At 36.4% G+C, this 12,957-nt stretch overlaps 1 protein-coding gene across 2 annotated transcripts in view; it reads right to left on the reverse strand.

Annotated features, from left to right (window-relative positions):
• Positions 1 to 1,887: 1,887 nt before the first annotated feature.
• The window catches only part of Kcnd2 (potassium voltage-gated channel subfamily D member 2), a 553,215-nt gene continuing 542,145 nt past the window's right edge, over positions 1,888 to 12,957 (reverse strand). Inside the window, exons 3-7 of one of the 2 annotated variants that reach the window (XM_017797110.2) lie at positions 10,973 to 11,068; positions 9,784 to 9,876; positions 6,408 to 6,655; positions 4,394 to 4,579; positions 1,888 to 4,332 (exon numbers count right to left, since the gene is read on the reverse strand). In XM_017797110.2, the coding sequence (XP_017652599.1) occupies positions 4,402 to 4,579; positions 6,408 to 6,655; positions 9,784 to 9,876; positions 10,973 to 11,068 (615 nt within the window). In that variant the 3' untranslated portion in view covers positions 1,888 to 4,332; positions 4,394 to 4,401. Of the gene's footprint in view, positions 4,580 to 6,407; positions 6,656 to 9,783; positions 9,877 to 10,972; positions 11,069 to 12,957 lie in introns of both variants that reach the window. The other variant, XM_008828887.2, reaches the window with a different exon arrangement.

Consider the following 12,957-nt stretch of genomic DNA (forward strand, 5'->3'; position numbering starts at 1 on the left):
AGAGACATGAAACTCTGCCTCCATTTTTGGTATGTTTCATCTTTCCATGTTTCCTGGGTTTTCTCTGAGGGCTTTTTCTCCCCAGTGGTCGAAAGAGAACCATGGTCTACACAGAGAGGATTTCAAGCATAATGGGAAGATTTGAGAAAGTACTTTGAAGAACATTGCTTTCATACAGTGCTTATTGAGAAACTGTCTTCAGGAGACTGAAGCAAAAAATGTGGGAACATGGCAGAAAGGAAACTAGCACTGTAAGCTTGTGAGTAGCAAGGAGAATCTGAATGCTTTGATCCATCGCGTCAGGAGATCTGTAATAGTTTGTTAATCACTGTTTCTCTAGTATCTAACACACTGTCCAGTTTATGAATGCATTCAGTAAACTGGGGTAAGGATAGAACGAGCAGTAGTTACCTAATGAATTTCCATAGAAAATCAAGAAGAACTGATTAGAGAAAGGAAGAGGCAACCAAAAATAACTAGTGTTTGAAGAGAAAGAGGGAGAATTCAAAGCATACAGTAAAAATCAAAGGATTCGAAAGCATGGATCAAATGCTGTCTTCAATTAGTAACCTTTGTAATAAGTATAACCATCATAAGCAAAATTATTGTTAAAGTAATAATTCCTTGTAATTAAAAACAATAACTCCACAGAAAAAAATTTTACTTTCCTAAATGCAACAAACTGAGATAGAACGCAGCTGTGTTGAAAATTCTCTGGAGGTTTACACAGTGCAATAACCATCCTTGTACCTGCGAGTTAATAAAACAAACACTTCAATAACTATTTAGGGTAGAGGGGGATTTCTGTATTATGGGACTCAGAGGTCTCATGTATTTGATACCAAGAACTACTTAAAAATTTTTTTTAAGCAATGTTGCTGGCAGACATCAATATAACTCCCCAGAGGCTATTTCTAAGCTATTGTTGTGATTAAGGTGAAGGAACAAGGGAGGTATAATGAGTCTTTTTAATGTAGAATTGATACCTCAATAAATCACAGCCTGTCATGGAAAATAATTAGCAAAAAGTATGGAGACTATATAACAAAAGAATTACATATAGCATGAGTTAAAATCAGTCTCTGTATTGAATGGGTTGCTTATTTTCTTTCTTTTATTAAGAACTTACTGTTTATCCTTTTTGTCCCCTCCAAGATATTGAAGAGACTATCAGTATGTATATACTTTTTAAAATGGTGTAAAATTCTGATTGTTTCTATCATCTATCTATCTATCTATCTATCTATCTATCTATCTATCTTATCTATCTATCTATCTATCATCTATCTTTCATCTATTTATCTATATCCTATTATCTATCTATCTATCATCTACCATCTATCTATTTCTATCTATCATCTATATCTATTATCTATCTATCATCTATCTATATCTATCTATCATCTATCTCCTATCTAGCTATCATCTATCATCACCATCATCATCATCTATCATCTATCTATCTATCTATCAATCATCTGTCTATCTACCTTCCTATCATCTATGTACACACATATATCTACAGGCATATGAATCACCCCCCATTTTCCTACAAAGACCCCTACTTGACCAAGAATTTAACTTTCTTACTAATTTTCCTACCTCAGAGCTTCTTTTTACTTGATACAAGTAATGATGGTGAAGCTGTATGTGAGTTCAAGGATTGGGCTTTCTTAAATGATATCTTTTTTTTTTTTTCCTGTGACAGTCTCTTCCTAATGTCCCACTGTTGGACAAAAGTTATTATCTCTACCAGTTTGGACAGTCTAAGTGTGGAGTTCTTTTAGTCTGCATGAGGCACAGACTTATTCAGGTTTATTATGAATGTGACACATCTTTTGGAAAGAAATGAAATCAATAAAAAGGGCCACAGTCAACCATGTTGTCCTGTTCAAGCATGCACATGTTTTATTTAAGTATTCTCCAAAGATCTATTTGTTTCCAGCATAATGCAGGTATTATGCTATCCTTTGAAATAAGATATATGAATTCCAAACAAAATTGCCAAAAAACAATGACCTTAGTTACTCCATATGATACACAGAAATAATTACATTTCACTTACAATACAGATGCACTTAACACAGTCATCAAGAGTCATTCACCACCAACACAGTATATTTTTAAATCTCCTAAAACACCAAAAGGTTTTTTATTTCTTTTCCATAAATCTAATGAAATTAATAATTTGGGATAAATGACAAATCAAAAGAGGAAGAATTATCAACCAAAGTAATCTAACTGCACTTTATTTTATGTATTATTAAGAACATGAAAACAGAACTTCTAATTGGGAATCAAAAGATGTTAAGTATTCCTGATTGGAGTTTCCTTAGTCTATTTTTAAGAGGTTTTCAATAAGTGCCATCAAAGAAGTTTCACTACATATTTTCTCTAGAAGCATAAAGTGACAAGAGGCAGGTGTTAATAGAACTGGTAATATTCACGTTGCAGGAAGATTAGTAAATTTTTAAAAGACACACTAGGAATAAAGCCAGTGCTTCCCAAGTGATAGCTGAGTTCATCTTTCTGTTACTCAGCTATTTATGAAGATCTACTGTGTGCATAGCACTGTTCTAGAAGGTATTATATAAACAGGAAGCAACAATTTCTGGCTTTACCTGAAAATGGCTGGATTAATCCCTTTTTATGATAAACTGTGACAAGCATTTTAAAGTCTCCATGATAGAGGGATAATTATTAATTCTTTCCATGTATAGAAACTAAGCTTTAGTCCTTACAGTGGTGGCTTGGAATGAACAAAACTTTTCATTTGACATAAAACTTTTTTACACCATCACGTGCAGACAAGTCTGCTGATATATTTTAAGGGTGAAAAGGTATCAAGACTTTTCACTTAAATGTACATAGAGGTCAGCTTTGCATCATCAAACTTCTGTTCTCCGGATTTAGTGGAGAACATCAAGCCTTGTGGTACACAGGCGTCTTTTGAGATAGATTGGTGTTTGTTGCTTTCTTGAATGGCATCGAAAGCATGCTTTCATCAAATATTGCTACAGAAAGCACTCCAATATATCTCTGCATTTTATTATTCTCAAAATGTATTCAAGATCTAAAGCAAAACAAAACATCAAGAAAGAGTCTGAGATCATTGTTCCTGTGATTTTTAGTCCCAGTTGACTCTTTTCATGAAACACATACTGATGCTTCCAGTGTCTGGGCTTTTCCACAAATAGCAAAGACGTCAGAGAAAATTCACAGGTTTCAACTCCTTTACTCTAGTTTTTGACAAGGGTATTAATGACAATCTACTTACAGTAACTTTTTGAGGAATACAAAAGTAGGAAATTCATTTGTACTATGCTGAACGCTAATCCTGTTTATAATAATAAACCGATAGAAAGATGCTATAGAAATCTGGGAACAGATAACGTACCAGGTCACAGGAATACAGTGAACCAAAGAATACTACTGAAAAACATTTATAACACAGTAGTTTTGGATTAAAAAGTCACTAAAACCTGGCCACAACACAAGTTTTTCTATGAATGCAGCTCTTACTGTATCCATGAAGATATGGAAAGTTCAAACAAAAATGTTCCGATTCCTTATACAACAGAGATAGAAGGAATTATTGCAGTTGTAGCAAAGACTAGGTGCAAGGTTAAATAAGAATTCATACTGAAATATCTGAACGCTTCAGATTTACTAGTGACTATCCCCATGAGAAACACTGTGGTACTAAAAGGAGCTTATTTGCACAGCCCACCATGGAACATCAACAATCAGCTCATTGTAAGTGCACAGAAATTTCCCCTTTCTACAATTATAGTTTATCATGCCTATTCTGAAGACAACATAAGGAAACTGAGATCACTGCTCCAAAGAATTTTAGCATGCATTAGGATGGTTTCCTTCAGTCAATACAAATGGACTGTATGAGTTTTTTCATCTATAATAATCTTTACCAGAGCCAATGTTCATGGTTTTAACAGGAAAAATTTTTATCAAAATGTTTTCCATATTTTTTTGTTTTGCATTCAACTGGAACATTATGTTCAAAGATTCATTTTATTTGTTTTATTAAAAAAGAGTTCTGATCATAAGAAGCATTGATAGGTGGCCTTTCAGTGTGCTCATTCGCAAAGTCAAAGGGCCACAGAGTCTTCCTCTATGGGACAGGTCAGACTCTGTCTAGAAATGCCATTTGGTGGCTTCATTCGCACCCTTAAGTTTGAAAGCTTTACTTTTGCTTTGCTACCAACCTTCTTGCTTTGCCATCTTAATCTGAAAAAAAGGTTTATTGTTTCTTCTTTCTTCTACTTCGAGATTCTTTCCATAGCCAGGGCTCAAATTCTCTTAAACCTGTACCAGTTGTCTTATAATGCAGATTCTTTCCATAGCCAGGGCTCAAATTCTCTTAAACCTGTACCAGTTGTCTTATAATGCAGATACCCTGACAATATTTCCTCCTGAATACTCAGGAGACTCTGGCCTGTCATCACCTTCTGGTGTGGTCACTGGAGGTGTTGGGATGCTTATTATTGCTGTAGTCACGTAAGGTTGTTCACAGTTTAGTTTAACACACTCTTCCATTTTGGCGTTTAAGCTGGATCGGCTGATGGGGGCAAAAACAAGTAAGTTATTTAAAGTTGTTCTTCATATAAGTGGAGAAAATGAATTTTACTGCTAGTAAGTAATATTTTTAAACACTGAAGAAGAAATAGCATGTTCAAAAAATGAAGCACTCAAACTTAATATGTTATCTTGAACGTTACTCAGTTCATTAACATGAAATGCATTCTTAAAAACTTGCTCAACTTACTTAAATCAATTGTTTCCCTAGGCATATTCTATACAAATGCAGGAAAGAAAAGCTCAGTGAACATCTGGACAGCACAAGACAAGCTAACCAAGATAGTTTTCTGTGACAGGATTTGTGAGAGGCTGGAGGTTCCATCATGACAAAAGCATACCATGGATTTTGTAATACTTCTGACCATAGAATCTTAGTTATGGTGTCATTTTGAAATACACAGTGTCTCAAAAGCTTAACAATGGTTATGTGTTAAGAACCTTAAAAAGTTAGGTCTAACAAGCTAAAGCCTTGGAGCGTCCATGAGTGACATTCTCACCACAGATGTTATGCTTAATTTATTTTAATTTGTGAAACAAAGTGTTCACATCTTAAGATTTTTTTCTAAATAGCTTTCCATTCTCTTCTAGATTTTATCATGAATGTACAGAGTGTAGAGGTAAAATATCTTAAGGACAGATATTTATTATTGCTCTAAAACTTAACACTCTAGTTTTAGACACCCAATCTTTATAAGCTAACATGATTTGAATTCAAAATCCCACCCATACTTTCAGTACAGATCACTGAGAGCCAAGAGACAAGTGAACAGTTTAGAGAGTGCTGATCTGAGAATCCATGATATTCAAATTAAAAGAGCAAAGTAAAAGAGTTGGCAGAAATTCATCTTTTTAGTGCCTTGCACGGTTTTAATGTAGCACGTTTATCACACATGCTTGTGATTACTAATATAAAAGTTGCACATGAATCATAGGTAAACAATTTTAGTATTTCACTTGTCTTTTTGTATGTGTTTAATTGGAAAAACATATTTTTATGAGCAAAATAATAGATTGGTGTAGAAATTTTAATTTTTACCTCTACATTGAATGTGTTAAGTCTTAGGTGATATATGATATAATGTCCCACATTCTATCATATATTATATGATACAGTTTTCATTTGTCTCTGGTAGGGGTGTGGACTAGCAACTCAGGATATCTGAGTTTACATAGGGGCTCCTGAGCATACAGGTCCTTGATCAAATACAAAATTGCAAAACTGAAGAAATAAAAACATATTTGTGTGTATCAGACCAGATTTTCTTCTGCTTTCAATACTGATATAATGTGATCTTTTTTATGTGTGTATGTGTGGTGTGTATGTGTGTATGAACTTTTGCATGTGTGTGGATACATGTGTATGTGTGAATGGAGGTCTGAAGCTGATGTTAGCTGTCTTCCTCACTCTCCATTTTATTTATTGAGGCAACGTTGCTCATTGAACTCAAAGATTACCAATTCCAGCTGGTCTAGCTACTCAGTTTACCCTTGTGATCTGCTGCTTCTGTCTCCTGAGTGTTGGGATTATGCGTGACTGCCATGTCTGCCCAGCTTTTATGTGGGTTCTTGGGATTTGAGTTCAGGTCCTTAGGGTTCCATGGGAAGCATTTATCCCCTGAGCCATCTCTTCAGCCTCCTAAATGCAACATTTGATTCTTAATGAGCATGCTTTTCTCTTCTGTCTGTTTGGTTCTTTTCCTTCCCTAGGAGTTATGATTTAGTGGCCATGTCAGTAACACCATGACTACAGGGGAGATAGTCTGTGAACCAGGACAGGTGTGTACACAGCACAGATCAATCCCAGCTACCTGTTGGATAGTGGTGTTCTCTCCACACATCTGATCTGAATTGTACTGAGCTCTTGCACGCTGCCTCGGTGACTTCCTGACACATTGGTGTTTGGAATGCGGAAAGTTTTTTTGTGTCGTCTTGAGCAGCAAGTGCTGGTGACTCCTTGTTGTGAAGAGATAGAGGGACTGTGACTTGAAGGACGATTGACAGTGGCAACTTCCATGCAGCTCTCTTCAAAGACTTGTTCATCCACAAATTCATGGTTCTACATCAGAGTTGTAAGAAAATCAGAAGGCAGGGAAATGGTCATTTTTTTTTTTAAAAAAAGAATAAATGTAATTGCTTTTAAGAACTCAAACATTTTCATGCTCAGTTTGACTTGATTTAAAGGGCAAATGAAATAAAGTGATTTTCATAAAGACTAAAACACCGAAAATCTTTCTGGGGGCCATTTATGGGGAAATCAAATCTTTCTCGTTATACCTAGAGATTGTCATGTGCAAGTTGATTGTTTATTATTACAATTTAAGCATAAGATCAGGAAATTATAAACTAAAGAAAAACTCTTTAAATGAATATAACTGATATCCAGAGGGAATTTTTAAATTCACAGTGTCTTCAGTCTTTTAAGCAGACTAGATTTATGAAAGTTTTATTGTAATAAAATGTCCTGAGTTAGATTGTCTGTTATATGTCAGCAAGTATGTCACAGGGGATAAAACATTTTAAACTAACAATCAAATACTTTAGACACTTCCATTTCTTTAGATGTGATCTAGATTCCCAGTATATAGAAAAATAGGACTTTTTAGTAAAGTATGTAATATATATGCATGTATATATCTATAAAACTATGTCATTATGTTTGACCCACAAGGGATTAATTACAAGATTTGTGACCTCCTAACTATATGGTGCATCACTGGCTGTACCTATGATTTCTGTCTATATTCATCTTTATCTTCCTAAATCCCAACTCAGAGGCAAACAGTAAAGGTCATTATTTCACAACACCATATTTTAGAGATCACTGTATAAATTTTAACTTACAAATATCTAGTAAAGAGTTGCTTCCTGAAATGCCTACATAAAATTTTGCCTCAGAAATGTAAGGGCAAACATCTTTTTGTCTGAATTACTGAAGAATGACTTCAATTACGATTTTATCTTTGTGTGCGGGGAAATAGCCTTACAATGGAAGACTTTGCACATTCTGAATTTCACTTAACCATCGCTCTTCCTAAAATATTAGTAAAACAATTGAAGCAGTTTATGAGCTAATGGGAAATACATTGTCTTAGTTGCTCATTTTATCATTTGCTGAGAGAAGCATTTTGGAGATCACAGAATTTAACATCACACTGTGTAGAGTCCAGAGAACAATATGATTGCGTGACAGAATTTCATGTTAAATATTAATCTTTAGAGAAGAAAATAGTGCACTAAGGTGCCTAACCTGTGTTTCCCTCTTACAATGCATGCGTCACACATGACACAAGTAATCACACAGAAGATCTGACATCTCATTGGTGACTGGAATAAAAGATACCATTCTGCTTCTAGTCATTGAATATTTTTGTGTGTAGCTCAAACTAAACTAGATTTCTTGTTGCTAAAGACATTTTTTTTTTTTTTTTTTTTTTTTTTTTTTTTTTTCCTTTTGTATCAACGGTTGAATCAAGATACCCTTTTTCTTCTAGTCATTTAATATTTTTTTTTGTAGCTCAAACTAAACTAGATTTCTTGTTGCTAAAGACATTTTTTTTTTTTTTTTTTTTTGCTTAGCTTTTAAAAGACAGGGTCTTGCTGTAGCCCCAGCTGGCCTGGAACTTGCTATGTACATCAGGCTGGCCTTGATATCATAGAATTCTGCCTGCCTTTGTCTCTTGAGTGCTGGGACTAGAGGTGTATATGTCACTATGCTTGGATTAAAGATATTTTTGATTAATAAGTGGTAAAATAATGAGAAAGAAAGAATAAGACAGGAACAAATAGTTCTACCAGTAATTTATAATTTACATCTCTAAGCATTATTCTATTAAGTTAGAAATCTATACTTGTCTTTATTTAAAATTTAAATACAATCTATCTTAGAATCATCACATACACACAGTGTGAACTTGGCCGCTGTCTTTCTCTTGGCCTCCACTTATACCATCTCTACCTTCTGGTGACCTTCAGATTCTTCTGCTTCCTCCCAGGTCCTGTGTCGGCCTTCTTCCTGCACTCACATCCCTTTAGTCCCTCCTGGAGATGTCACCTTTCCCAGGAAGGCTTCCCTAGCCTGTCTGCTCATGGCTTTGCCCACTCTAAGCCCCTTCCTGGTTTCTACTGCTCACCACACTTCTCTGGTAATATCCTTCATTCCTGGTTTGCCCTAACAAGGGAGGCTTAATGGAGGTGGAGGCCATACTGACTTCCTGGTACCTTGGACCTGCTCACTACTGGATACATAGTAGGCAAGCAATTTTCATTTGTTGGTAAAGAAGTTGATTAGAAACTTCTAATCATGGGAATCTCAAATGCTTGTGATGTGCCTCTGGTAAGTTGACCTGATTGACATTCAGTGAATGTTCTGTTCATCTGTGTGGTGGCAAACTGTGATCTCCATGGACAAGTAGCTAGGAATGGATGACTATGCTGTGGAAGAATGCCCACAGATAGTGTGCAATGAAGACCCACTCACTCCTCCCCATCCAGGGACACTGTGATTAAGTGCACCATCTTTTTGTACAAAAATGCCTTTTTTTTCTTTTTTTTGTCTTTTTGCGACAGGGTCTCCTTGTAGCCCCAGCTGTCCTGGAACTCACTGTGTAGACCAGGCTGGACAAAGATTCACTTGCCTCTGCCTCCCAAGTGCTGGGATTAAAGGTGTGCGCCACCACACCCGGCTAAAAGTGCATTATTTTAAACCATCTATATCTATCCATTACACTTGTGAGTAAAAGGTGCTTATTTCTCTCTCTCTCTCTCTCTCTCTCTCTCTCTCTCTCTCTCTATCCTTTTGTTCTGCTACTGCTTTGGTACTTTAGGTTTCAGGAACCTTTGAGATATCATTTTTTTTTCCTTTGTAATCAGAATTTTACAAATGAAGAAGTTCTGATTGATTAGACACTGGAAGAGCATTCTCTCTTCATCCTCTTTGTTTATTTGAAGGATTGTAGTTACTATAACCACTAAGGATCAAGCAAGTTTAATATTTATAACAATTTCCAAGTTGAATTGTTACAAGTCATTTCAAATAGTGTAGATTTTTAATGTAGATTTTTCTTTTAGTGTGCCTTAGCATATAGTTTCCAGGGACGCAGGGACTCAGATCCTGCTTGGAAACATGCACAGAAGTGAATAGAATCACTGTTGAGCACTGGGGCTGCAGTAGGGCGATGTGCTTACCGTGGTTTTCTCCAGGCAGTGAAGCAGGTGGTGGTGCTGGGTCTCGAAGCTGGAGCCGGATTTGCTAATGAATGCCTGCTCATCCTCTGAGGACTGTTAACACAGAAAAGAACAACACTATTTAATTCGCAAACTGTGGACTATGCATGTGCACAGAGAAGTCTGGTCTATTTTCTGAGGTTAATTGGTGACATTTTACTCTTCTTAACTAAAGAGAGACAAATCTATAATTACTTTTTATGGGGGGGTGATCAGCATGTACATCTCTATCAAATTAACTGTTTGGTGTTTTAGACTACATCTGCCTGAATGGAAAATTTAAGTCTCTTTTACTCATTCAAGACTAGACACCTTTGCAAGCCTGAGAGCCATTATCTTTGGAGTTAACCTTGTACTTAGCTCATCCTGAAACCATCCTTGCTTCCACTGACATAAAAGCTACTTTAAGGAAAGACAGTTGGAATCCTACATCCTACAGATTTTGCTTGTAAGAGAAGTTCAAGTTCTACTTTGACCTTGTGATTTTCTTAATAGTGAATGAATGCTGTTCTCTGGAGAGTTCAGAAATAAAGATATCCTTGTCCTCACCTAGATCCTTGTCAAATTGGACTTTAAGGAACATGAGTATTTTTTTTAACTTAAAAAAAAAGTTTTATTATTTTTATTTTATGTGTATGCGTGTATTGCCTGCACATAGGTTAAGTGCACTTGTGTCGTGTAATGCTCATGGAGGTCAGAAGAGGCTTTTGGATCCCCTGGGACTGGAGTTATGGACAGTTGTTATCTGCCATGTGGGTGCTGGGATTCAAACCCGGGTCTTCTGCAAGAACAACTAGTGTTCTTAACCACTGAGCCATCTCTCCAGCCCCAGGAACATGAATATTTTGATATTAAGGGAATTAAGCATTTGAGTGACAGGTTTTTCACTTTGCTGGTGTCACAGTGGACAGTGCTGAACTGGAAGTACTTCTCAGAAATAATAATCGTGATTCAATGACAATACCTAGTAGCACAGTCTCTACCCTGTTATAGTCAACTAGAATGTATAGCCGGAAGTTAGGAAAACAACGTTTGTCATTCCAGTAGCCATTCTCCTAAACATCCATAGTGAGATCATACAGTTAAGCAGAACAAATCTCCATCACAGGGGTGAAGCGATGTTTATAGAAAAGTGAAGGACTTGCTGTACCTGCAGCTGGTTGCTGAGCAAACCATTCCGCTTGCTCTGCATGTAAGCATTTGCACTTCCGCTTTTGGCTGCTCGGATCCTGGCCAGCCTTGCTTTCTACAGGAGATAAAACAAAAACAAAAAAGAACACCCTGTGAACACTTATGAACAACGTCTGTAAGTCAGAACATGAACTCTTTTAAAAATATCATTTGCTATTACTGTGTATGAGGTGTGTGGCATGCATGCAACAGTGCACTTGTGTGGAGGTCAGAGGACAACTTTGTAGAGTAGATTCTTGCCGTCCACCTTTACGTGGGTTCTGGGGATGGAACTCAGGTCGTGGGGCTTGCACAGCAAGGCCTTTTGCCATTGAGCCATATTACAGGCCCCCAAAATGCACCCTTGTGCAATCCTACTGTCGGAGGACATGTTTTTAAAAGTAAGGCAGCATTCCACATGCAACATCTGAAAACTGTCCTTCTAACCATTTTTGAGTGTCTTATTATTGACTACTGTGGAGCTGGCTTATAAGAATTGCAATTATTCTTTATGGCAAGATAGATTTATTTTATTATTCTAGCCCTCATTTCTGTCAAGAGGAAAATAACAGTATTTCTTGACTTATATTTTCACTTATTCTAATTTGAGTAACTTAATGAAGTGGAAGCCCAGCAAAGAAGCTGCCAATTCATTTTCTTTGAAACTAACATCTTTTTAAAAATCAGTTAACTTACCCAAGAACCAACTGCCACTTCCCCTCCTCTCTTCCTTCGCTGCCTGATTTGCTTCCTCCCTCCCTCCCTCCCTCCTTGCACCACCCTCTCTTTTTAAATTCACTATTCTTCTATTCCTTGTATCTCCTAACTTACCTTTAATTTAGTTATCCTATTAAATTGGCCAAAAGAGAAACCATGCTGAATAATGTTATCTTAAGAAACAAAAAAACAAAATCTCTGAAAAACAACCAAAACTCCCTGAGTTTATTTAGTTTGCCAGTGCAGATGAATGTATAATCTGAATAATTACATATTCATCTGATATAGATTTCACTTGAATTTTGAAAGGAAGACCACAGTGACCTATTCAGACAGATTTAGAAGATTATTTTACTTTTCAAAGCATTTCCACACAGAGACTGCTCTTCTCTTAGGGACTTTCAGGGGGTCACTCATGTGGTCATTGGTTACAGGGAGGTTGATACCAAGCAAACTGAGTGTTCAGTGAGACTTCTGGCATTCTAGTCCTTGTAACTTCTGTCTCCTGGCTGCCTTCTGAATATCATGGAAGGAACGTCTTTCCCTCCCCGGAGAGTATACTCTGGTGACCACTCTATTTGGATGACTCATTAGCAAGTTTATGTAACAAAGCAACTGGGATGACTTGGGCACTAAAAAGACTACTTATCCCTTTATAAACAACACACATGCACACTATCTTTAGTCTCACGTTCTGGAATGCTCTTTTTTTAGTAAAAAAATTAAAATAGAAAGTAGATGTGTGATTATTACAAAATTACTAATACCTCAAAATGCATGCAAAGCAAGTACTCTGACCCTGGGCTAACCCCTGCCTATGCTTTGCAGTCAATGGTTGGTAATATTTCCTGCCAGAAGCTAAGTATTTACATGTATTTTAATATATCTAGAAGAACACACCTCACTACCTAGTTTATTTAATTTACCACATCTGGGTATTTCATCCATGTGTAGATGCATAGATTCAAGTATTTTATATGGTTGTGTAATATGCCATTATATAAATGCAGTATGCTTTGTTTAGCCGGCCAACTACTGATTAATTTGGCTTTTCAGTATTGAAGATTAAATCCTGGGTTTCATGCAAGCCAGATAAATGTTCTACCACTGATTTACTTCACGAGTCTTTTCTGTTTTTAAGTTTTTTGATTTATTTGTTTTTACTCTATGAGCATTTTGCCTGTTTGTAAGTGCACCACATATGTGTAATGCCCTCAGAGGCCAGAAGAGGGCGTCTGATCCTTTGGA

The sequence above is a fragment of the Nannospalax galili genome, unplaced genomic scaffold, assembly GCF_000622305.1.
Source record: "Nannospalax galili isolate Female #2095 unplaced genomic scaffold, S.galili_v1.0 scaffold413, whole genome shotgun sequence".
NCBI classification, from domain to species: Eukaryota; Metazoa; Chordata; class Mammalia; order Rodentia; family Spalacidae; genus Nannospalax; species Nannospalax galili.